Below are 27,704 nucleotides of genomic sequence, written 5' to 3' on the forward strand. Positions count from 1 at the left end.
TATAGATAGAGGGTTAGGGCTGTGAATTCCATGTGCAGCCCCTCACAACACCAAGTGAGTGGGTAAGTGCTGCATTGTGTGTGCTTGTGTATATACATGGTGTGTGTCTGTCTGCCTGTCTGTGTCTGCATGTGTGTATTCAGCCATGTGTACTTGAACTGACCATACTGTATCTTATCCCTGTATTCCTGCTGCCCTCAGGCTATTCCAGTCCAGCAGTGTAGAGGGGATTATACACAACCTGAAGACAGACGGCTCTTCATTCGCCCAGAAACAAGCTGAGGTAGGTTCCAGCCTGAAGTTAGATAAAGCAGATTCACACAAGCCTTAGCATCACCTCAACCTCCATCCCCATCTCCCACACATATACTGTACGCTGCCTGGAGGTAAGGTGGGAGCTTTGGCTAGCAGAGAGATTAACTTTATGAACTCTAGAGGAACTGTAAATGTCGCTGTGTAGAGCTTTGTCTAACAGAGAGAGGGGCCACTAGAGGAACTTCATCTGTTGCTGTGTAGAAATGCCTTTGGACTATGTTCTAAATTACTTCCTCTTCTCATCTCCTTCTCAATGTGGAATAAACCCAGCTCGCCAGCCAGTCTGAAGTCATCTGAGAGTATGAGAACCTGGCTCAGGCCTTTAGTCCAGTCTTTAGGGCTCTTTTAACAGTAGTAATTGCCACTCTGTAAACCCTTAATATGGTTAAGCTTACCAGGGTGGCTCAATGAAAGGCTCTGAAAAACACCCTTAACGAGGATGATCACCAAAATGAACAGTCCCATTGTCAGTGTGACAATGGGTCAGAAATGCCCTTTCTCTCCCCACTGCCCAAAGTCCCCTGTTGGGCAAACACTCACCATGGCGCAACCTAACCCTGAATGATAAGTACCTCTTTAATAGTGCCAAAAGCCAAGCTGTGCTTGTTTGTATTGGAAGCGAATGTGCTGTCAACCTGGATGCTCTGTGAGAGATATGTGCACAAGGATTTTCATGCTGCGCTGCAATGACGTTGTACAGTGTTGCCATACCCGTAGCCATGTAATCACAGATTTAGTGTGGAGAAGAATGATATCGTCGCCTCATCTAATCACAATGTTGCATCACAGATGATGCCACTAATGAGATGGGATGTGCTTGATCGTAAACATGCCTGAATCCAGCTATGTGAGTTGAGGGGGAAGACAGGTTATGTAAAACAGGCCTGCTCCTGTTCAAATAGACTGATGATAATAAAGAAACTCCCCCTATGGAGCTGGGCGTTATACCAGCCGAGTGGAAAGCACAGCAATTGTATAGTATTTTCTTAAATGCAAGATTTCCCCTCAATAAGAGAAAAGGAGTGAAGTACTGTATCTATGCAGGCTTTAGAGGGATCTGAAAAGGGATACCTGCTCATGCTTTATGACTTTCATTGTTTTTCTTGCGATTTCTCGCTCCAGATAATTCAAGATTGCATTCCACACTGCCCATTCCCACTTGGAAAAGAGGAACACCTACTGTATGTGAGAATGATGTTCATTGACTACAGCTCAGTGTTCAACACCATAGTGCCCTCCAAGCTCACCCTGGGATGGAACACCTCACTCTGCAACTCGATCCTGGACTTCCTGACTGGCCGCCCCCAGGTAGTGAGGGTAGGCAACAACACATCCGCCATGCTGACCCTCAACACGGGGGCTGTCCTGTACTCCCTGTTCACCCACGACTGCGTGGCCGCTCACAACTCCAACACCACCATTACGTTTGCAGACGACAAGACAGTGGTAGGCCTGATCACTGGCGACAATGATACAGCCTGTAGGGAGGAGGTCAGAGACCTGGCAGTGTGGTGCCTGGACAACAACCTCTCACTCAACGTCAGCAAGACAAAGGAGCTGATCGTGGACTACAGGAAATGGAGGGCCGAGCACGCCTCTGTTCACATTGACAGGGGCTGTAATGGAGCGGGTTGAGAGCTTCAGGTTTCTCGGTGTCCACATCACTAAGGATCTATCATGGTCCACACACACCAACACACTCATGAAGAGGGCACGACAACTCCTCTTCCCCCTCAGGAGGCTGAAAAGATTTGGCATGGGCAATCAGATCCACAAAACATTCTACAGCTGCACCATTGAAAGCATCTTGACTGGCTGCATCACCGCTTGGTATGGCAACTGCTTGGCATCTGACCGCAAGGCGCTACAGAGGGTAGTGCGTGCGGCCCAGTACATCACTGGGGCTGAGCTCCCTGCCATCCAGGACCCTTATACCAGGCGGTGTCAGAGGAAGGCCCTAAAAATGGTCAATTACCGCACGGCAAGTGGTACCGATGCACCAAGTCTGGAACCAACAGGACCCTGAACAGCTTCTACCCCCAAGCCATAAGTAGTCAGTCCGGGTAGCTATTTGGTTAACTATTTAACTATCTGCATTGTTGACTCATCACATACACTGCTGCTATTATCTGTTATTATTTGTCACTTATTCCTAGTTATATGTACATATCTAACCCAATTACCTCGTACCCCTGCACATTGACGCGGTACTGGTACCCCGTGTATATAGCCAAGTTATTGTTACTCATTGTGTATTTATTATTACTTTTATTATTACGTGTTTTACTTTTCTATAATTTTTCTATTTTCTTTCTCTCTGCATTGTTGGGAAGGGCCCGTATGTAAGCGTTTCACTGTTAGTCTACACCTGTTGTTTACGAAGCATGTAACAAATAAAATGTGATTTGTACATATCAATGCAAAGGCAGTAATTGTGGGTGACTACAATGATATAGGCTACTCACAATATCACCTGAAATAATTTCCAGTGTATTGACCATAAAGTTCTGCTGGCTAATAACAAACTAGGCTACAGCTAAACAGGTTTTTTGTGTTTGTATATTTCACAGACCCTCGCCAAGATGTCTCCCACATCGCTGAAGATAACCTTCAAGCAGCTTCAGGCGGGAGGCGCCATGAGTTTGCAGGAGGTTCTGGTGATGGGAGTACAGACTCAGTCAAGCCTGCATGGTGGTACATGCCAAAAGTTCTCAGGCCCTTAATACTACCTCCTCTTCCTCATCACATGTTTCTATTTTCTTAGCAAATTAAAGTTTTTCCATCTAAAGGTAATGCTATTTACTCATTTACTGGGTTTTGAATAGGATCGCCCCTCAACAGCTATGCACCCTTCTCCTGGTCTTATTAGTTTAAAACAGGTATGTGTGTCAAGAGTTTTTATTCTTGTTGCTTTGCAGAAGGGCAGTGACTTCTACGAGGGTGTGAGGGCAGGTAAGGTGTTTGACTTCTGCAAAACACATCAATAAACCCTTTTGAGCTTTTACATCTTAAACCCTTATTTCTGTACAATGTTGAGTAGTAGTTGGCAAAAACTGCTCTACGTCCCTCTTTGATTTCTGTGTATTAGGATGTTTCTGGCAGTATGCAATTTATTTATAGTTTTTTATGTTTTGTGTGCCTAGTGCTGGTTGACAAGGACCACAGCCCCAAGTGGAGTCTATCCACACTGGAGGAGGTCTCAGAACAGAGTGTCACTGGGGGAGTATTACCTCAAGTTCTAAGGACAACCCCATAGATTAGATCAAGGGATACCACTTTGGTCCTCCACAACCTCCCACTCATGAGGTCTTCTCATAGGAGGTGTCCTAGTTGTCTAAATTAGTTTCCTTCCCTCGTATCCTTTCTTTCATGGCCACTCAACAGAATCCATGTTCTCCCTGAGGTTTATGGTTGAAATAAGCCACCATATTCACCTATTAGTGGTCATACAGTTGGAAAGGAGACAAGGAAAGGAAGCTACTCTAGAGTAGCCGGTCACAGCCATCAGACATGGCATGCCAGTCACTCAGTGGCCTCTCACAACAGCAGGACTTTGGTAAGACCACACCCCAGTGCCGTGCCCATTTCTGTGGGAGTAGAGGGAGACTATGACCTCACCATTTAGTGCATAATAACATTACTGTGTCAATTATTGTTATATGACATTTATCAACATGGATTCAAAGTACATTATCTTTCTACAATGATGGTCGATGACACAGTTCATATTTTTGGTTTGTTTCTACTAGATTTACTAAATGTATGTTTCCTAATATAGATCGACATTATCTAGCTAGCTGGTCTCAAAGTTTGTAGTGCTGAATTACACATCGTAGGACTATGGATCAAGCAATGATCTCGGCATCAGAAATCCTCTGCAAAAGTGAACGATGAGGCATTAGGGTGTGTGAATTCAAACTGATACGGCAGATGTATTATTCAATAGAAATGAAGACACTACATTTAGAACATTAGTTGGGCTGCATACCAAACTGCTGTCTATTTAAAGTCCTGGATTATGTTGCTCGCAAACAGGGGGCCTATTTTGCAATGAATCTTTAAACAAATTGAATTGACTCTTCAAGCATGACTTCTTAAAATCTGCACAAGTGTTTGTAAGACAACTCCTAGCATCAAGCTAAAAGGCTAAAGTGGGATACTAGACCAGTTATATAGTCAGTCAGACAATAAGTACAGCAGGGGTCTTCAACAGGCGGCCCGGGGGCCAAATTCGGCCCACGGGTGGTTATATCTGGCCCCACAAATAAACAAAAAAAGACTAAAGTCACCAGGAAATAAGCATAAAGTGATTTTAATTTAAGAAATCTGTTCCCAAGTATTCTCATGCTTAAATAAAGAGTTGTGATCATATCCCAATGTAATCAAGGTTAGAAATTATAATGTTTTTGTCCATCCGCTCCAGAAGAAATTAGGCCTGTGGCTGAATGTAGTTGTATTACAGTATTATTGGCAAAGGGCAATATTTGTCGTTACAGTTGGTGGTGCAAAGAAGCAAATGTTTGTTTTGGTGAGTAGGTGGAGTAGCTGGGTAAGGAAGAGGTTCTATCGTGTTTGAAGTATCATATAACTTGGGAGAGTACCGTAAGGTGGTTATTATGGCCCTTGTTGAGTTGTCAGTCTGTCCAATACATTTCCCAGGGATTCAATCAAATACACAATGCAGGAAGCCTACACTGGGAAAACACCATGTTAAAATGTACAGCCTAATTTCTACCTATAATTTGTATTTTAATGAAAGGGGGGATTTTGCAGCACTTAAGCTGTTACATTATTTTTCTGCAGTGTGGCTTTGACTGAATCCGGCCCTTTGAGTTTCTCTGAGTTGCTCAAATAATTGGTTATATTAAATCCCATTTGCAGCACTCAAGCCCTCAACACAGTTAAGAGCACTTACAGGCTCCCAGAGAGAAATGAGGCCAGAGTAGCTAAATGACCCGCCACAAAGTTTGCTAAGGAAACAATGAACCAGCATAAACTCTCTCTCCTGGAGAACACAGGCTTAGTAATTCTCTTGGCGTCAGAGATTTTATGGTTTAGGATTTGCCCATCAAAAGTCACCAGCCAGGTGTCATTCTTCTTAATGTATTTTGCCCTTGTCGTGTACCTGGAGTGATCACTCAGTGTTGCATTTTGCATTGTATTACTGTATGCTAAAGGACAGTTCTCAATTAATTGTGCACTCTGGTGTACAATTCAATGACTACTATTTCCCAACTAGTAGCTGTAAAAGTCTGTTGTATAAGAAATATGTTGATAAAGACGTGTATGAAAACCTGATCGTAAAAATTGTCATTTGATTTCATTGTTTGAAGTCATCGTTGACAAACGCATAATTACACTGTACCTGCCTATGTAACTATATATTAACACTTAGTTGGATATTCCATTTCTAAAGTGGAATGTTAAACATTGGCTTTGTGTACAAGCCTGTAGTGTTCAGCTCCTAAAGCTTCTGAGTCACTATATCAAAGCTAATTGGTATGATCCATTATTCCATTTGGCCGATTAGAAATCTCCTGGACCTGACAGTCTATCAGCTAATCTAATTATTACATTAATGTTACAGGGACATAACACAGGCGCAGAGGGAGCTGTTGGCCCTGGATAGGCAAGGCAAGGATGGGTTGACCACATGATCAAATCTGTTTCAACTCTAGGTAGTGGATATGTAGTGGATATTCCTCAAAATGTTCTACAGGTGCACCATCAAGAGCATCCTGACCGGTTGCATTACCGCCTGGTATGGAAACTGCTTGGCATCCGACCTTAAGACGCTACAGAGGGTAGTGCGTATGGCCCAGTACATCACTGGGGCTAAGCTTCCTGCCATCCAGGACCTCTATACTAGGCGGTGTCAGAGGAAGGTCAGCCACCCAAGTCATAAACTGTTCTCTCTGCTACCGCACAGCAAGCGGTACCGGAGCACCAAGTCTAGGTACAAAAGGCTCTTTAACAGCTTCTACCCCCAAGCCATAAGACTGCTGAACAATTAATCAAATGGCTACCCGAACTATTTGCATTGACACTGCTGCTACTCGCTGTTTATTATCTATGCATAGTCACTTTACCCCTACCTACATGTACATATTACCTCAATTACCTCGACTAACCTGTACCCCCACACATTGTCTCGGTACCGGTGCGCCCTGTATATAGCCTCGTTATTGGTTTTTTATTGTTACTTTTTTTACTTTAGTTTATTTGTAAATTTTCTTAACTCTTATTTTCTTAAAACTGCATTGTTGGTTAAGGGCCTGTAAGCATTTCACGGTAAGGTCTACACCTGTTGTATTCGGCGCGTGACAAATAACATTTGATTTGATTCAGACGGAAGACAGCAGATCCAAAGGTTAAGGTTAGGCAATAGCTATAGGGAAATTGAAATTGGTTGAGGTTAGAGTAAGGGTAGCTTCGATTCCAGACGTTTTTCTCAAGCCATTCTCAAACGAGAATACAGTGTTGAGATCTGGTACCGCGAGACTACGGTAAGGGGTAAGTAAGGGTTAGGGTCATTATCGGATAATTAACCTTTGATGATGCTCAGGATCAATGGCCCCATTTATACCAGGTGCTAATGTGTCCTCTCTCCTGATCTTGCCCACATTCTGATTGTGCCCATATCTTTAAAAAAGGTGTAGACGATTAAATAACTGATTGCGATCAGATCTTCCCAAGCATTTCGGAAGTAGTCGGACAAATTTATTGGTTGGATGAAAGCTCATCGGTCAGAGCTTAGTAACAGGTTAGTGGGGTCTGAGGTGGGTGGGGGACATCAGACACGGGTTGTGACCCGCAAGGTTGCCAGTTCGAACCCAAGTTTCAACTTTTTTCCCCCCAACCTTACACAACATACTTCACTAATCACATTTCAAATGTATTAACATTCTAAGTGCCTCAACAACTGAATAGCTTTCAATACGAGGGCGGTACTCTCCCCTCTGCTGGTGCAGTTGACTATGCACTGGGATAGAGGGTCACAGGTTCGAATCTTGCCAATGCCCTTTCTTAAAAAAGAGATGAAGTCACTGTATTAATGGTAGAAGGCATAGATTTCAGCTTTATTGGCATCACATTTTTTATCAATGAGTTATTTACAGACCTGTACAGTGCTGCAGGTGAAATGAATATTATATAAATATATAGATTAGTCTTTAGATGATGCAAAATAAGCATTAGGATCTCCCAACAGAAAACACATTTGGCCATAATCAAACTAAAGGGTTGACTGAAAGACTGATGTTACAAGATGTTACTGCAACTCAGGTGAAATTTCGCCATTGTTCCCGATACTGACATCATATTTAGAAGGAAGGAATCCAGGTATACCTAGTTTGTACATACGTTGGTATACCTTGTATTTCTTTCAAGCTGGAAGCATTGTGAACTGCAACATTGACCATATCCAAAGCATTCTGTGTTCGACGTAACTTCAATGGCAGAGATAGCGCCTCTACCATAGAAGGCTATCACAGTTTTATTATGATGATATACAGTGCATTCGGAAAGTATTCAGACACCTTGACTTTTTCCACATTTTGTTCCGTTACAGCATTATTCTAAAATTGATTAAATAGTTTTTCCCTTCATTAATATACACACAATACCCCATAATGACAAAGCAAAAACAGGTTTTTAGACATTTTTGCATATTTATATTAATACAAAAAAATGAAATACCATATTTACATACGTATTCAGACCCTTTGCTATGAGACTCGAAATTGAGCTCAGGTGCATCCTGTTTCCATTGATCATCCTTGATATGTTTCTACAACTTGATTGGAGTCCACTTGTGGTAAATTCAATAGATTGGACATGATTTGGAAAGGCACACACCTGTCTACATAAGGTCCCACAGTTGACAGTGCGTGTCAGAGCAAAAACAAAGCCATGATGTTGAAGGAATTGTCCGTATAGCTCCAAGACAGGATTCTGTCGAGGCACAGATCTGGGAAAGGGCACCAAAAACATTCTGCAGCATTGAAGGTCCCCAAGAACACAGTGGCCTCCATCATTCTTAAATGGAAGAAGTTTGGCACCTTCCAAGACTCTTGCTAGAGCTGGCCGCCCGGCCAAAATGAGCAATCAGGGGAGAAGGGCCTTGGTCAGGGAGGTGACCAAGAAACCTATGGTCACTCTGACAGAGCTCCAGAGTTCCTCTGTGGAGATGGGAGAACCTTACAGAAGGACAACCATCTCTGCAGTGCTCCATCAATCAGGCTTTTAATGTAGAGTGGCCATACAAAGCCACTCCTCAGTAAAAGGCACATGACAGCTCGCATGGAGTTTGCCAAAAGGCACCTAAAGGACTCTCAGACTATGAGAAACAAGATTCTCTGGTCTGATGAAACCAAGATTGAACTCTTTGGCCTGAATGCCAAGCGTCACGTCTGAAGGAAACATGGCACCATCCCTATGGTGAAGCATGGTGGTGGCAGCATCATGCTGTGGGGATGTTTTTCAGCGGCAGGGACTGGGAGACTAGTCAGAATTGAGGGAAAGATGAACGGAGTAAAGTACTTCAGACTGGGGGCGAAGGTTCACCTTCCAACAGGACAACGACCCTAAGCACACAGCCAAGACAACGCAGGAGTGGCTTCGGAACAAGTCTCTGAATGTCCTTGAGTGGCCCAGCCAGAGCCCGGACTTGACCCCGATCGAACATCTCTGGAGAGACCTGAAAATAGCTGTGCAGCGACGCTCCCCATCCAACCTGACAGAGCTTGTGAGGATCTGCAGGGAAGAATGGGAGAAACTCCCCAAATACAGCTGTGCCAAGCTTGTAGCGTCATACCCAAGAAGACTAGAGGCTAAAAACCTGTTTTTGCTTTGTCATTATGGGGTATTGTGTGTAGATTTATGAGGGGAAAAAAACAATTTAATCCATTTTAGAATTTTTAAATATGGAAAAAGTAAAGGGGTCTGAATACTTTCCGAATGCACTGTATACGGTATATACTGTAGTGCTAGCTGTCTTCTGCATAGTAAAACATTACTTTTATCATCCAATTTATCAGAGTAAAAATCAAGCTTGTTGGAAAACAACTTTTGTATTTATTGTTTTTTGCAGATTTATCTATAAATTGTTAAAACATTTAGCTGAAGCAGTGATAACAGTGATCTGTTTCTAAACCCTCCACCTCCCAGTTCTTAGACTTAGGAATTCAGTATGGGAAGAAATTGTGTCACCGCTAAATGGGCCTGCATATACTAGGTTCGGTTTGCTCCTAGCAGAACTCGGCCAGGCGAAGCGAACGTCTGTGCCTCGCCTTAAAAGTCCTTCGCTTGAAAAACAAGAAAAAAGTGGCAATATTACTGTTTGTCCCTCTTAAGATGCCGTAGCAACAACATAGCCAATAACATCTCAAAATAGTCCGAATTAATCTAAGATGAATCAAGAATTTTTCATAATTAATGTTGGTGTTTTTGCTGAAGAGGTCTTAGTTGCGCAATTTTACATCTAATTTCTCAAGAGAGAAAATGTGCATGAAAACTAGTCGTCTCTCGTTGAATGACAACAAACACTTAATTGAAGAATCCCGTCTATAGTTCCCACTGCTACTATGAGTAGTACTGTTGACCAATCACCGACGAAGGGGCATGAACTTCGACTACTGAACTTCAACTTGCCTCAAGAAAAATGTTTGTGTGCGCGAACAGACAAAAAATACCCTGCCAAAACAAACAATAATGTCCGAAAATGTTGTTGTAATATATGCGCGAACTGTTTAGACTGGGAAGCATGCGACAGGCTTTTCAATTTGTTTACATACATTTCAGGATGTTTCAACAGATTAATCTCTCAACCCAGATTAGTGCAAAAAACAGTATTTGTTCCTTTTAACTGTAATGGATTTTTGGTGTCGCATTTAAAGCACACCACAACCACCACCACCACATTTTTCGCTGAGCATAACTAAATCCCTGGCAGCTGAATTCTCACTTGAGATACACATGCCAAACTTCACCAAAACTTAATTTTCCAGTGAAATAATGTCCACTTGTTCTTTGTGGTGTATACAATAGCACTCAGCCTAGACTAATGCGCCTTTAAAGCTTCTAGAACATTGTTTGTGGTGGGAACTGACGTGCCATGGCTAAAACTCACTGATATCGCCTTCTATCATATAAACGTCATAAGAAAAACGTATTGTGCTTGTATTAGCATTCATTAAGGACTTTGGCAGTTGTGATCCCCTATTCCAAACAACTCAACTCTCTGTTGTGAGTATGTGTGTCTTTGGCCTGTTAAAATAGCATCATACTATTTTAAGAAGCAATTTGCTCTCAATAAAAATAGCATGGCCTTTTAGAGTTGCATATTTGTGCTGTAAACTCTGGGGCAGATGGCAGTAGTTCATCATTGGGTAGAATACATTACGTAAAATCCAGGGTGCTTGGCCCTAGACATTTTGGCCAAAACAAAAGGTATTTGTGAACCCAGCACTCAATTTGTGCACAGAAGCCAAGTCCCAGTAAAAGTGTGTGAATCTGTCCTAATGTCCTGATTTACTTATGGCATGGGGACCTAGCCAGCCCTCAGGAATGTCCTGTTGTCATTGGCATTCAAATTCACAAAATGGGAGGACGCTGAACCTCTGTAAGTCATTCCTAGAGCATCATTTTGTCAAAGTGACCTTTGTCAGATCCTTGGTTGCTGCAGCTCGTGGTCAGACCTGCTTAATGGTAGGGCCGGGACGATACCAGTATCGCAATATTCTTTCCATGGCAAAAATGAAAACACAAAGCTCTTTGGTCCTTTAAAAACCTGCTGTATGTAAAATATTGTGTGCTATAGCTTGGAAAATAAATAAATAAATGTGACTGGATGACAACATAATGATTTTTGTTTCCAACATTAGGGTTGTTTTCCTTAAGAAGTTAAAGCCACTTCGTGTTTTGTTTCCTTGCCACAATACTAATGAATATTGCGATACTGGTATCGTCCCGGACCTACTTAATGGGTAGTTTGAAGAATGAGTTTCCTTTGTTGGTGGACGTGGACCACAGGCCCCCTGGGACGCCATTATCCAAGAACCCTAAACTGGGAGCTTCTGTCTGGGCAGACAGATGGAGAGGGAGGTGTATACCTGCTGACCCCAGCAAACATCTCAAGTGAAAATCACTGGCCACTTGAGGGGCCTATTAATAACTTCCTACATAGGACCTGAAATTTGTCCCCAGGATGGCACGTGTCAAGCGAAAACAGTTGACTTTTACTGAAAGGCAGAACCGGTCATTTTCAAAGCAGGATTCAACGATACTCTCCTGCTTTATTGGCTCCCAAGAGGGAAGCACATGGTCTAGATTGAATATGAGAGGAGTAGCCAAGGTCTTTGTCTGTTAGTCAAGGTCAAAATGTCACCAGATGAGTTACAACATCCAAGTATGTATTAATTAAACAGAAAAATGGCTTTGGACCATAGAATGGCATCAACATCTTGCTATTTCCAGCTGGTACATGTTTGTAGTGTTTTGTTTCACCCTAAATCTGAGTGCTGTCTGGTCTCCTGTCTAATGGGCATCCAGTAGTCCTCTTGTCCCCAGAGGTTCAAGGTGAATCCCAGAACAGAAATGCCTCTCTGGCACTGCCTCTCCCTGTGGCTAGACAGAGGAGAAAGGGAGACCCAATTTGCCGACCCCCCTCCCTCCCTCCCTCCATCCATCCCTCCATCCCTCATGGCACGTCACACTCAATGTAGGGGATGTCACTGTAGCGGTTGTCCACCTCCACCCACTGCTGCACTGCCCGAGCCACTATCTCCTCCGACAGCCGCTGGGCATACTCCAGCAGGATGGGGTCCACCCGGGCAGAGTCTTCCCCTGACCCTTTCTCCAAGTGGACCAGCAGCGCATTCTCGCCCTGTCGCTTCCCAGGCTTGCCATCCACCTTCTCCACCGAGTTGGTGTACTGGGTCGGATCGCTCTTCTTGGATTTGACGCATCCCATGATATAAATAATGTAGCATTGATTTCAGGGAGAGAGTAGCTGGTGAAGCAGGAGTGTGTCAGAGAGGGGCTTGGGCTCTGGTCGAGAAGTGACGGCTAGGAAGCCGATTCTTGTCTGGACCGAGCTTCGCTGAAATAGTCCAGACGGTCAGCCATGCTCCTGTACTCCCCTACACACATCTTTCCCATGTGCTGTAGGGAGAGAAAAGAGGGAGAGGATTTCAGTGATTTATTTTCCTTCAGAGGCAGCCTAAAAATACCAGATGGCAAAGGAAAGAATTGAGAGGCCTACTATTTTCACAGTGACTTAGCATATTTCCCCCTGTTACCACCTATGCAGCAGTAGCTACCCACTGGGCACACCACATCATTTCAACGTGGACCTTTGGGTCATATTTGGTTGAGACGTTGATCAATGAGATTTCAACCATTTATTCACCCACTCAAAAAGGACGGACAGAAGTTTGTTGAATTCCCAATGTGTTATCGCTATGCTTTCAACCATCTAAAGCACAACCAAATCCCAATGGAAAAACAATGTCTGATTTTTGGTTAAGTTGTCATCTGAATGTGTTATCACTGCGCTTTCAACCATTCATCTAATAGCACAACCAAATGACCTGGATTGCAGTTGAGATTAGACTGCATTAAAAGTACATAGTGCAAGTGATCAATGCTGTTCAAGATTCTGCGCAGATTATTATAGCAATTGTGAAGATTTCCACAGACGTGCGACCTTTGCATGCTATGTTGAACATGCACGCTTTCTATGATTACATAAAAATACATTTATGGTTAGTAATCTCAAAATGCGCAATGGATGTGTTACTCATTTTAAGGTTGAATAGATACTGTTACATTAGTTTCTAAGATTGCCTTAACTTTTGGCTATTTACTGTATTACAAAAGTAATATTGAATTGTGTTTAGTTGACAATGTAACCAAATATCAACATTTTAAAAGAGATATATCTAATGCTTGGATAGTTTCATCTGAGCCACTGGCTTAATCCTATTCTTTAACTTTTATTTTTGGTTTACTTGGAGACGTGAATCGAACATGTAATTTGTTAACTTGTCAAAGTTAATAGGCTATTTACTGTATTGCAAAATTGATATTAAATTGTGTTTGGCTGTCAATGCAAGCAAATATCAACATTTGAAGGAGATATTTTTTGTTCAGTATAGTTTGTAGAGTAACTGGAAGTAAAGCTAGACGAAGTTAATGGCACAAAAGATACAAACACAACATGTAAAGTAATAATAATAATAAGTAATGTGTTGGTCTCATGCTTCATGAGCTGAAATAAAAGCATGCTGACTGCAGGAATGTCCACCAGAGCTGTTGCCAGAGAATTTAATGTTAATTTCTCTACCATAAGCCATCGTTTTAGAGAAACTGGCCTCACAACCGCCGACCACTTTTAACCATGCCAGCCCAGGACCTCTACATCCGGCTTCTTCACGTGCAGGATCGTCTAAGACCTGCCACCCGGACAGCTGATGAAACTGTGGGTTTGCACAACCGATTAATTTCTGTATGGGCAGGCATAAGCTACAGAAAACGAACACAATTGCATTTTATCGATGGCAACTTGAATGCACAGAGATACCGTGACGAGACCCTGAGGCCCATTGTCGTGCCATTCATCCGGTGCCATCACCTCATGCACGGCCCCAAGTCACAAGGATCTGTACACAATTCATGGAAGCTGAAAATGTCCCATTTCTTCCATGGCCTGCATACTCACCAGACACGTCACCCATTGAGCATGTTTGTGATGTTCTGGATCGACTTGTACGACCGCATGTTCCAGTTCCCACCAATATCCAGCAACTTCACACAGCCTTTGAAGAGGAGTGGGACAACATTCCACAAACCACAAGCAACAGCCTGATCAACTCTATGCGAAGGAGATGTGTCGCGCTGCATGAGGCAAATGGTGGTCACACCAGATACTGACTGGTTTTCTGATCCACGACCCCAACCTTTTTTTTAAGGTGTCTGTGACTAACAGATGCATATCTGTATTCCCAGTCATGGAAATCCATAGATTAGGGCCTAATGAATTTATTTCAATTGACTGATTTCTTTATATGTACTGTAACTCAGTAAAATCTTTGAAATTGTTGCATGTTGCGTCTATGTTTTTGTTCAATGTAGATATAAGTAATTTGGAAAATGCTCTATAATTTTCCTTTCACCTTGAAAATGTGGAGTAGGTTGTGTACATCAGGAGGAAAAATATAAAATGTAATATTTTTTTTTGGGGGGGGGGGGATTATAAGGCAGCAAAATGTGAAGACTGCAAGGGGTGTGTAGACTTTCACTAGGCACTGTATAAATAGACTATGTGGCTCTAGGTTGAATGCACAAAGGACTGATGTTATTTGCTGTAGTCCACATCTCCATCTGTCTTGTGTGTGTGTGCTGCCTCAGTCCTGCCTGATTCAGATTCACGGTAGCGTGTGATTATTCCTCTGACACTATTATATCATCCCGTTCATCTCTCACATAAAATGAGCTTTTTAGAGATGCTGCAAAATGCTGGCATTTTAGCTTATGCTTTTTGACAGTGGCTTCCGCTTATATAACTACAGTGCTGATTCCTAAAACGTCAAGCAGATATTTATGACACATAATTTCTCATTTTAAGACAACGTGGGGAAAGGTGATGTCTGTTACCTTATGTCAAGCATATCGCTCTAGCCCAGGTAGCCTATATGGAACGTGGCAATGCCGCTTTAGCCCAGGCATGGAACGTGGCAAGAATGTCACTCTAGGCCAGATATCATGGGACGCGACCCTGGAAACCCTACCTCCCTCCCCACATATAACAATTCTGTTTTCAATTATTATTATTTATTTTTTTACATTTGGAAATAACCTGATTATGTGTAATATAGTCGTATAGGTTATTCTTTGAGAAAAAGTTATTCTAAATAAATAAAAATGTATATTTCATTTCCATCCTTGGGAATGTGAGGGTGAAGTTGGCCAGACCAGAGACGTTTAACCCACCATCTACTATAACCCAACTTTCTTAAATTAATAAAGACATGTATGGAATAATCTCACTATTCAAATGTGAACATAAAAGGTCAAGGAGAAATGCTAACCGGGATAGAGAAATAGAAGGCGAAATAGTTGTCATCGTTGGAAATAGGCTTCTGAGAATTCCTACTCATGAGCGCATTTCTGCTCAATACACCATTATTTAGACGTAGCCTGCGCCTATAGCCCATTTCCAACACAATTCCCTGAGAAATACATATCATAAAATATTGCTGAACCGTGGAATACGTACCTTCAAGAAGGCTTTTGGAAAAGTAGGACTGGGTGAGTTTCCCCCCCATGAATATCAAATTCACCCAGTAGGAAAACACATCCTCGTTTTCTCTTGAACGATACTTTCCCCTACGGTTGATTTCAATGAAGAAGTCTCATACATCCACACGGATTGTGAACCGAAATCACCATACGTGCAGCCTCTCCTCTCTACTCCATCTCCGTATCGGCTATAAACGGCCGCATATGCGTCCAAGGACTTGAATTTGAAGCTTGGAAGGCAACGACAGCATTGGTCGGTTTCTCTCTCTGCACGAAATGTGCACTATGTTACCAAACTGGGCATCCAATGTTGCACCATACCACATTGTGCAGTAATTTAACAAAATGCACAAATCGATTTAAGCTCTCAAAGCCATGAATAGTCGGACCTGGAGGACTACACCTTCTTGCCATCATTCTACTCGAGATTGTCCATAGGTTATCGTTGAAATTGTTGCCTGTTTGACTCCAAGTTCTAATGGTGGCTGTAGCTTTTAGGATGTAATTATATTTTTTATACGTATTCAACATCAATTAGTAGCTGTGTCGACGAGGTTGTGGAGGTAAATTGTGCGTATTCAATTAGGCTACTGTTACTTGTACAATATCACCCTCTTGTGGCACGTGATGGCACACGCTTGACTTCTCAGTGACTTATTGAACTTTTTAAAGTAAGGAATATATTCAGTTGTTGCTATAAACTTTGTTGGAAGTGTACCCCGTGTAGCTTCCCTGTATCTAAGTTTTAGGCTACTGCCTAGGCCCTTTAGCCACAGGGACACTGTTTCAGGTTTTATGAGTATTGATAGCAAGCTATATGTGCTCAGATATATTCAAAACCTGCGAAAAAAATTAAGAGACCACTGCAAAATTATCAGTTTCTCTGGTTTTACTATTTATAGGTATGTGTTTGGGTAAAAATAACATTTTTGTTTTATTCTATAAACTACTGACAACATTTCTCCCAAATTCCAAATGAAAATATTGTCATTTAGAGCATTTATTTGCAGAAAATTACAACTGGTTAAAAGAACAAAAAAGATGCAGTGTTGTCAGACCTCGAATAATGCAAAGAAAATAAGTTCATGTTCATTTTTAAACAACACAATAGTAATGTTTTAACTTAGAAAGAGTTCAGAAATCAATATTTGGTGGAATAACCCTGATTTTCAATCACAGCTTTCATGCATCTTGGCATGCTCTCCACCAGTCTTTCAGATTGATGTTGGGTGACTTTATGCCACTCCTGGCGCAAAACTTCAAGCAGCTCGGCTTTGTTTGATGGCTTGTGACCATCCATCTTCCTCTTGATCACATTCCAGAAGTTTTCAATGGGGTTCAGGTCTGGAGATTGGGCTGGCCATGACAGGGTCTTGATCTGGTGGTCCTCCATCCACACCTTGATTGACCTGGCTGTGTGGCATGGCGCATTGTCCTGCTGGAAAAACCAATCCTCAGAGTTGGGGAACAATGTCAGAGCAAAAGGAAGCAAGTTTTCTTCCAGGACAACCTTGTACGTGGCTTGATTCATGCGTCCTTCACAAAGACAAATCTGCCCGATTCCAGCCTTGCTGAAGCACCCCCAGATCATCACCGATCCTCCACCAAATTTCGCCGTGGGTGCGAGACACTGTGGCTTGTAGGCCTCTCCAGGTCTCCGTCTAACCATTAGACATCCAGGTGTTGGACAAAGCTGAAAATTGGACTCATCAGAGAAGATGACCTTACTCCAGTCCTCTAAGGTCCAATCCTTATGGTCTTTTGCAAACCTCAGCCTGGCTCTTCTTTGCTTCTCATTGATGAAGGGCTTTTTTCTAGCTTTGCACGACTTCAGCCCTGCCCCTAGGAGCCTGTTTCGAACCGTCCTCGCCGTGCACTTCACCCCAGCTGCCATTTGCCATTCTTTTTGTAGGTCACTTGATGTCATCCTACGGTTGTTGAGTGACATTCGAATGAGTTGGCGGTCATCCCGGTCAGTAGAGAGTCATTTTCGCCTTCTGCCGGTCTGTAGCTTTGTTGTTCCCAATGTCTGCTGCTTGACCTTGTTCTTATGAACCGCAGTCTTTGAAATTTTAAGGATGGAAGCAACCTGACGCTCACTGTATCCCTCTGCCAGTAAAGCCAGAATTGAACCCTTCTTTTCCTCACTCTGAATTTTCCTTTACAACTGTTTTGGCATGGTCAATAGTTTTTTTTTTTTATTAATATTACTTTTGAGGTACTATTAGCACTGTTTTTGCCATCCAGCTGGTCTTATTGCAAGAGGATAGTGATGACCACAGCAGTGGTTTTTATACTTTTTCTCGTTAAATAAGATTTGGTTCATGTGATCACCTAATCAGTACCTAATTCAGTAGAATGAGGTGTGCCTGTGTTGGAATTCAACAGACACTGGAATGGAATGGCTGTCATACATGTAGAGATGCTGATTTAAGAAACATTTGCAGTGGTCTCTTAATTTTTTCCACAGCTGTATATGACGAATTCGTTCTTCACGAATGCGTAAAACTGTAAAACTCATTGGGGGAGTGTGCGTAAAACTGTATAGTCCATAAGTGTACATTAGTTAAAGTCGTTTAGTATGTTTTCTTTCACATAAGGGATATAGTCTCAAATTCCATAATGATAATAGGCTATAAACCATTGACATGACTCGTGACCAAGTCATTGTGTCATGCCAGCCATATTGCTGCGTAAAATGTACATATTTTAGACGATTTTATTGACTTTCATTAGAACCTATATTTTACTGTTCATCTGTAAATGAAAATAATATTTCATAACCTGTGCGTAATGTTGCAACTGTTGTTGTTGATAAGCCGCATGATGGCACTAAACGTCTGGACTAAAAAGCTTTCGTACATCACAGACACCCCAAGGCAACAATACCCAGTAGCCTATAGTTTAGTACAGTATAGTAGGCCTACAGTACAGCCCCATTTCGCCATTTATTTTCTATGCAATGGTATCTATCCTATAGCCCAGGGTTTCCCAAACTCGGTCCTCGGGACCCCAAGCGTTGCACGTTTAGATTTTTGCCCTAGCACTACACAGCTGATTCAAATAATAAACGAATCATCAAGCTTTGATCATTTGAATAATCTGTGTCGTGTTAGGGCAAAAACCAAAACGTGCACCCCCTTGGGGTCCCGAGGACCGAGTTTGGGAAAAGCTGTATAGCCTATTGATTAATGAATTGTGCCTTTGGAAAGTCGGTTTGGAGACAAGTCTACTCCATGTAGCCTATAGGTCTACATAGGCTAAAGAGTGGTTCCTGTCATATTTATTAATATACCTTACATTTTCAAGAGAGATTCAGAGAGCTAGGCAAATTGGTCATATAACTAATTGATCGTTAAAAAAATGAAGTCATAACTCCGATTAATTTGATCTATGTAGCTTTGACGGGATGCAGGGGCGGACTGGCCATCTGGCATTTCTGGCAAATGTCAGAAGGGCTGGTAAATTTTTTGCCTTGTGGGCCTGTCTAACTAATCATTATCTGGCTAATAATGGTGGCCTCAAGGGAAAAAATGGGCTGGTCTGGGGGCCTCCAGGAAAAAAATTAGTTGTGGGGGCCTCAAGGGGGGAAAAATGGGCCATTGTGTTAGAAATGCCAGAACCGATTTCTGGTTCCAGTCCGCCCCTGATGGGATGGGACAGGCTGAATAAAACAGGTTTCTCAGTGGCATTCAGACGTTGACAGGCTGCTGCGGATTTAAGTTTATGCAATAAATCAATAACTGGAGCCGACATTTTTATTTGACCATTTGCAGAACTGTCTTGTCTGATTGATAGTGTAGTTGTCTCAAAACTATTCCAAACCTTGCCATAGCGTACCTCTTTAAGGTTTGACAGAAAAATACAGTTAATGTCTGTCTGTTAAATTCATTGTTGCCAGCCCAACCAATCATAGATTTTGACGACACAAAAGAGAGGCCAAAGTTGCAGTATAAAAAGGGCTGCCGAATTAAAGTATGACACCTATCAGTGTAGAGCCTGATTTCAAACACATGCAACTCTGTAGTCCGCCTTCACGCCAATACTTATTAACTTTGGGATTCCATTTTTATAGCAAACTCTGCACCTTAGATAATGCATCTGACACAGGTTCTGATTTATCTGAGTTTCATGGTTGCTTTCGGTCCAGTGGGTCTTGGTGATCAAACCGCGCACCACCAGCCCCCTGCCACAGATAACGGCGAGCAGTGCTCAACATGCGAGGTCCGACAGCAGATCAAAAACATGAGATTACACGCAATCAAGTCCCAAATTCTTAGCAAACTGCGACTCAAGCAAGCTCCCAATATCAGCCGAGATGTTGTCAAGCAACTCCTGCCAAAGGCACCACCTTTGCAGCAACTTCTTGACCAGTACGATGTACTTGGAGATGACAGTAAGGATGGAGTTATGGAAGAAGATGATGAACATGCCATCACAGAAACAATCATGACAATGGCCACTGAACGTAAGTTTAACAGACTATTATTCAATGCAACTATACACTGAGTGTACAAAACATTAGGAACACCTGCTCTTTCCATGACATAGACTGACCAGGTGAATCCAGTTGAAAGCTATGATCCCTTATTGATGTCACTTGTTGAATCCACTTCAACCAGTGTAGCTGAAGGGGAGGAGACAGGTTAAAGAAGGATTTTTAAGCCTTGAGACAATTGAGACATGGATTGCGTATGTGTGCCATTCAGAGGGTGAATGGGCAAGACAGTATATTTAAGTGCCTTTGAACGGGGTATGGTAGTAGGTGCCAGGCGCACCGGTTTGAGTGTACGCTGCTGGGTTATTCACGCAGCAAAAACAGTTTCCGGTGTGTATCAAGAATGGTCCACCAACCAAAGGACATCCAGCCAACTTGACACAACTGTGGGAAGTATTGGAGTCAACATGGGCCAGCATCCCTTTGGGACGCTTTCGACACCATGCCCCGACTAATTGAGGCTGTTCTGAGGGCAAAAGTGTCTGCAACGCAATATTAGGAAGGTGTTCCTAATGTTTTGTACACTCAGTGTTTAATAACGTTAAAAAGGTACCAGAGCGCAGCTGTTTTTACGCATGGGGCACAGAGAGCACCTGCATGTCTGATCCCGTGTTACTTGCACCACTATGTTGAGAATAGGTTGGAATTTCATACGAATGATGGAATATTTTTGATCCGAAAAACCACTATAGAACATTACGCAGTAAATTTACGAACAATTAAGCACGAGCCGAGTTCCATCTTATAATGTGCCAGTGTCACTCTCTGGTGTTGAATGTGGAGGTTCTAAAACTAGATAGGCTAGGCTATATTGGAGGATACCCTGGAGATTACACATTGTTGTGTTTTATAGTATATCAATACTTGTCATGACATTGTAACTTTAAATATACCTTTTGAAATTGGTTTACCAAGGGGTTTCTGTAACGAAAACACAATTGTGGCTTGTGTTAAATACAACTGCAAACTTGTTTTTGCAGTCATTTAATTTAGTTTATAAATCACATTTTATTGTGGAAATAGAGATGACATTTCCATATTGTAATTAATGTTCTAATTTCTCTCCTACAGCCGAATCCATCGTCCAAGTTGATCGGAAACCCAAGTGTTGCTTGTTCTCCTTCAGTTCGAAGATTCAGGTGAACCGCATAGTTCATGCGCAGCTATGGGTGCACCTTCGGCCAGCTGACGAAGTCACCACGGTGTTCCTACAAATCTCCCGCCTGATGCCTGTCACGGACGGGGGCAGGCACATAGGTATCCGGTCTCTAAAGATCGACGTGAATGCAGGAGTCAGCTCTTGGCAAAGTATCGACGTGAAACAAGTGCTGTCGGTGTGGCTGCGGCAGCCGGAGACGAATTGGGGGATCGAGATTAATGCGTTCGACTCGAAGGGAAATGATCTGGCCGTTACCTCAGCAGAAGCGGGAGAAGGACTGGTGAGTTTAGATTTATCTCCCATCGAAGCAATTTACAAATAGTTTTGTAGTTTATCATCGTGGGATCTATGGGAAGTAATCCATAACCCATGTATTAATGCGTAATAATGCAATATCAACATTTACTTGTTGTGCCAATTCATTTTTGTGTCGAATTGTGTGGCAAGACTCACTTAGAACCATGGCTCAGAGGGGTTTTGGCACCCTGTGGATTTGCTCTCATGTGCTTTTATGTTTAGCTAACAATCACATTTTAAAAGTACTTTAGAATCTTTAGTATAAACACACAGACCTAATTTAAGGAGTTCATCTATGACATAATATTTGCCCTGGCCACCAATAATCTCATGTCCTATCACCTGATTACATAAAAGTTCACATTGTTCACATGGCCAGAAATTCCAGAAGTCTTCTGTGGTACTGTGCTAATCAGAGTAAGAGTAATTGCCTAAAGCTTAAAATAGCCTTTGTCCACATGACGAGGAAGACATTTCCTTGTTTTACTGTCCTTGTGGGGACTTTTGGGGATTTTAGGTCCCCACAAGGATATAAGTACCCACCCACACACACACATTTTCAGTGGTTCAAAGTATCACAACACCAGGTTTGAAACCTTAATGTAAAGGTTCAGAAATGTTTTATTGGAGTAAAAAAATCAAATATGTTTCCCAATGTGTCAACCAATGCCTGTTTCATGTTTTCAACCATTCTGTATTGTGCCCTTACAGCAACCCTTCATGGAGGTGACGATTTCGGAGGGCCCGAAGCGCTCCAGGAGAGACTCGGGCCTGGACTGTGACGAGAACTCCCCCGAGTCCCGCTGCTGCCGCTACCCCCTCACGGTGGACTTTGAAGACTTTGGCTGGGACTGGATTATTGCCCCCAAACGCTACAAGGCCAACTACTGCTCTGGTGAGTGCGAGTACATGCACCTGCAGAAGTACCCCCACACCCACCTGGTGAACAAGGCTAACCCCCGGGGCACCGCAGGGCCCTGCTGCACCCCCACCAAGATGTCCCCCATCAACATGCTCTACTTCAACCGCAAAGAGCAGATCATCTATGGCAAGATCCCCTCCATGGTAGTGGACCGCTGCGGCTGCTCGTGAGCGAGAGCTCTGCCGGGGAGGGGGAGGGGCTCAGCCATGGTCTCCACCCTGGACTTTGGGACAGATCCATCCACCACTACCAGTGCTTTCTGCAGAACACGGTGCAATAGAGCCAGAATAGCAGCTAAAGAAATGCCCGTCCATTCGCTGAGCAGCGCTTCCAAAACGGACATGTCTCCTTCAGTTTTATTCATTTTAATTTTCTTCCCTCCTCCAATCACATGTTCGCGCCACAATGGCCTAAAATCACATGGATGTAGGAACACAACGCCTGTTGGACTTGGGAGTGGACGTAGTAGCCTAAAGTACGACACATTTTCCCACAAAACTGTTAAATGTTACACGCTCCGTCCAGTTATTCAAACATACAGACATGGATGGACACACACACACCAGACCTTGGTTCAAACAGTATTTGTTTTCTTTCAAATACTTTGACTGTTTGATGGAGACGGGTGGGGTTTTCACTTTGGGGAATAAGCACAGCTTAAGTATCGGAAAGAAAAAAAATCATATTTTAACCCAGGTCAGAAACATACAGTGCCTTGCAAAAGTATTCATCCCCCTTGGCGTTTTTCTATTTTGTTGCATTACAACCTGTAATTTAAATGGATTTTTATTTGGATTTCATGTAATGGACATACACAAAATAGTCAAAATTGGTGAAGTGAAATGAAAAAAATGACTTGTTTCAAAAAATTCTAAAAAATAAATAACGGAAAAGTGGTGCGTGCATATGTATTCACCCCCTTTGCTATGAAACCCCTAAATAAGATCTGGTGCAACCAATTACCTTCAGAAGTCACTTAATTAGTTAAATAAAGTCCACCTGTGTGCAATCTAAGTGTCACATGATCTGTCACATGATCTCAGTATATATACACCTGTTCTGAAAGGCCCCAGAGTCTGCAACACTACTAAGCAAGGGGCACCACCAAGCAAGTGGCACCATGAAGACCAAGGAGCTCTCCAAACAGGTCAGGGACAAAGTTGTGGAGAAGTACAGATCAGGGTTGGGTTATAAAAAAATATCCTAAACTTTGAACATCCCATGGAGCACCATTAAATCCATTATTAAAAAATGGAAAGAATATGGCACCACAACAAACCTGCCAAGAGAGGTCCGCCCACCAAAACTCACAGACCAGGCATTAATCAGAGAGGCAACAAAGAGACCAAAGATAACCCTGAAGGAGCTGCAAAGCTCCACCGCGGAGATTGGAGTATCTGTCCATAGGACCACTTTAAGCCGTACACTCCACAGAGCTGGGCTTTACGGAAGAGTGGCCAGAAAAAAGCCATTGCTTAAAGAAAAAAATAAGCAAACACGTTTGGTGTTCGCCAAAAGGCATGTGGGAGACTCCTCAAACATGGAAGAATGTACTCTGTTCAGATGAGACAAAAATGTAGCTTTTTGGCCATCAAGGAAATTGTCTGGCGCAAACCCAACACCTCTCATCACCCCGAGAACACCATCGGCAGGGACTGGGAAACTGGTCAGAATTGAAGGAATCATGGATGGCGCTAAATACAGGGAAATTCTTGAGGGAAATCTGTGTCAGTCTTCCAGAGATTTGAGACTGGGACGGAGGTTCACCTTCCAGCAGGACAATGACCCTAAGCATACTGCTAAAGCAACACTCGAGTGGTTTAAGGGGAAACATTTAAATGTCTTGGAATGGCCTAGTCAAAGCCCAGACCTCAATCCAATTGAGAATCTGTGGTATGACTTAAAGATTGCTGTACACCAGCGGAACCCATCCAACTCGAAGGAGCTGGAGCAGTTTTACCTTGAAGAATGGGCAAACATCCCAGTGGCTAGATGTGTCAAGCTTATAGAGACATACCCCAAGAGACTTGCAGCTGTAATTGCTGCAAAAGGTGGCTCTACAAAGTATTGACTTTGGGGGGGTGAATAATTATGCACGCACAAGTTTTCAGTTTTTTTGTCTTATTTCTTGTTTGTTTCACAATAAAACATATTTTGCATCTTCAAAGTGGTAGGCATGTTGTGTAAATCAAATGATACAAACCCCCCAAAAATCCCATTTTAATTCCAGGTTGTAAGGCAACAAAATAGGAAAAATGCCAAGGGGGGTGAATACTTTCGCAAGCCACTGTACGTGCACACACAAACACAGACTCATTTCCCCCAAGATTTTACAGCTACGCTTACCTATCGGTGTGATAATCATATAAGCAATGTTTGAGAGTGAAACCGGGAATCCTCAAGGACTTTTGAAAGGGCTTGGAAAACTATAGCTGAGGACTCAGTCTGAACTGGCCTTCATGCATAATGCCATAAACACCATATACACACACAGCAACAGTGCATTCTTATTCAACTTTTAATCATAGCTTAACCACAATTCAACTGCCTGAACTGCCCTACTCACTTGAATTATTCTTATTGTAAATCAACATTACTGGACAGGAGGACTTGAACCGGAGGCACAATGAATGCAGTCTACACATTGAGATGTGTTTAAGACAGATAAATATATTTTGAAAAGTATGAATGTTAAAACCACATTTAAACTCTGTCTTACAAATAACACAGTTTGCACTATGGCAAACCAATATAAATAATTGGTTGCTACAAAAGTTGTAAAAACTGATTTTGATATGTTTGCTAATTTGTATTGTATACATATGCCATTGTTTCCATTAGCAATTGCCTTTCTAATCCACTGTTAGTAAATGTATAAGACCATAAACTAGCAAGAAAACTGTACAAATGCAACTATATACCTGTTAAACAAATAAAGGTGCTTGCTTATATGTTAAGTTCAGTTATTTCATCCAATAGCTTGGTAATGGTATTTTACTGCCCTAGGAATACTAAAGATGTGAATGTATTCTAAACAAGGAACGATGTGCTCCTTCAGCAATGAGTTCTGAATGACATAAGTGACATGTGGAATCATATACAGGTAATTTATAACATTCCTGTTCATGTGCATTTTGTTCACAAGCCTCAGTCATTTAAATTGAATCATAAGAAGAAGGTTCTCGTGATAAACAAATGAATAATAATAAATCATAATAATATGCCATTTAGCAGACGCTTTTATCCAAAGCGATTTACAGTCATGTGTGCATACATTTTTACGTATGGGTGGTCCCGGGGATCGAACCCACTACCCTGGCGTTACAAGCGCCATGCTCTACCAATTGAGCGACAGAGGACCACAGACTAATGCATCCATATGGTTCCAATTCACATAAAATGAATGTGGATTATAGACAGCAATATAGTTCATTCTGTTTTCCCCTGAACAGGCTTCAAACTCAAAATGCTCTGCACATCACCACTTATAGCCAACCGTCTTAGCCAACAGAGCAAGAGACAGGTGTGTCATTCCATGAGCGACAATTGGCTTTAGATCTCAAGGAAGGTGACAGCGATGTACTCAAGCCAACATGCTACGTGAATTTCTCATCCACTACACAGGCAATTCAGCTAAATAGCGCAAGACCCAAAACCATCCCATCCATGGTCACAGAAAGTGTGCCCAGGCTAAGGAACAGCATGGATCCTCCCATACCCCATCAAAACGATTGGACCAACATGGTGCCTTTCAGCTGACCAATCACACGGACCCAGCCAGCCCTGGTGTTACCATTTTGTTTCATCATCAAAACAACATACAGTAATCAGAGTAGTCTTGATAACATATGTCTCATTCACTTGAGTTTATCCATCCTTATTCTTTCAACATATGTCTTCTACTGATGGATAAGCAACAGGATGTGTGTGAGATTATGTGTGTGCGTGCACCCATGCATGGATGTACAGAAAAGTAATGAGATCAACATTCACTGATACCATTATATCATATGTGGTGTGGACATCATTCATGCCAACTTTCATTCAATCTGCTTTTCCAGCTGGGGGTTTTGCAGTCAGTCAGGGCTGTAGAAGGCATTGCGGTCTAATGAGAGGAAGTGAACTCTGTTGCATTCTGACAGCATAACTCATTGAACTGATGGCTTCATGAGGCTTCACTTCCGCCCAGTAGAGGGCGAACTGAGCATTGGCCCAGAGTGACTTCCTTTCCTGCTGTGAGCTGGAGGCCTGCCATGACAGTCAGGTGGGACTCTAGCACAGGGTTTCCCAAACTCGGTCCTGGGGCCCCCCCTGAGTGCATGTTTTGGTTTTTGCCCTAGCACTACACAGCTGATTAAATAATTAAAGCTTGATGATGAGTTGGTTATTTGAATCAGCTGTGTAGTGCTAGGGTAAAAAACAAAATGTGCACCCAGGGGGGCCCCAGGACCGAGTTTGGGAAAACCTGCAGTCTAGCAGATAGGGGCAGTGGATTCACAGAACAGCTTTCCTTGAGGACATTTTTTTCAAAAGTTATCCCTTGCCCACTGCCATCCCTAGTCATGCGTACAGACACATAACAGGTGCATTTTCAGGAAGGAAAGCACTATGGGAGAAAGCTTTACACATTATGTGGGCCCTACAAATATCATGCATTTAGACAACATAGCAATGGAAGGAAGTTCTAGAAAAGCCACAGTAATAGTAGTAGGTAGAATTAAAAAAATCCAGTTACTTCCAAATCATTCTCAGAGGTAGAAGAGATCAATTCAATTAAAACATGTAATCAATGACATATACACAAATAACACTACATTGAAACTTATTAATAAGATGACAACATTACATATGATGATTTTCCACAATGTTTATGATTGTTGAAAAATTACACATCTAGTTCAGTTGATGTAATACCTGATGTAACACTTTACAATATCGACTCAAAAAGAGATTAATTAACATTAGTTAATGCAGCATTTAGCACAAATACATGATTAAATAATAGTGTTACAAATCATTAAGTATTCTTTATGCCAACATCACATATTTGCCATTAAGTTTACAATGAATATTTGTTGAATCTAGTTCAATGTAGATCTAATACCTAATCGGCAGTACTTTACAATACAGCTTCATTAACTAAATAATCAACATGAGTAATGAGTTAATGCAGTAATTAACATGAATACATCATTAAGCTAATGAAGCTAATA

General features: G+C 42.3%; 2 protein-coding genes across 2 annotated transcripts; one reads left to right on the forward strand and one right to left on the reverse strand.

Moving 5' to 3' along the window:
- Nucleotides 1-12,013: 12,013 nt before the first annotated feature.
- On the reverse strand, nt 12,014-12,286 carry LOC311129402 (small membrane A-kinase anchor protein-like; the record flags this gene model as incomplete). The annotated part of the gene is made up of 1 exon (XM_084161685.1): nt 12,014-12,286. One exon carries the CDS (start codon nt 12,284-12,286, stop codon nt 12,014-12,016), a length of 273 nt encoding a protein of 90 aa, XP_084017811.1.
- Nucleotides 12,287-19,710: 7,424 nt separating this feature from the next.
- Nucleotides 19,711-22,661, forward strand: mstnb (myostatin b; the record flags this gene model as incomplete). Its single annotated transcript, XM_084162722.1, has 3 exons — nt 19,711-20,083; nt 21,185-21,552; nt 22,281-22,661. The coding sequence occupies 3 exons, from the start codon at nt 19,711-19,713 to the stop codon at nt 22,659-22,661; spliced, it is 1,122 nt and encodes a 373-aa protein (XP_084018848.1).
- Between the last annotated feature and the right edge of the window lie 5,043 nt (nt 22,662-27,704).

The sequence above is a fragment of the Coregonus lavaretus genome (assembly GCF_964263955.1).
Source record: "Coregonus lavaretus genome assembly, chromosome: 5".
Lineage (NCBI taxonomy): Eukaryota > Metazoa > Chordata > Actinopteri > Salmoniformes > Salmonidae > Coregonus > Coregonus lavaretus.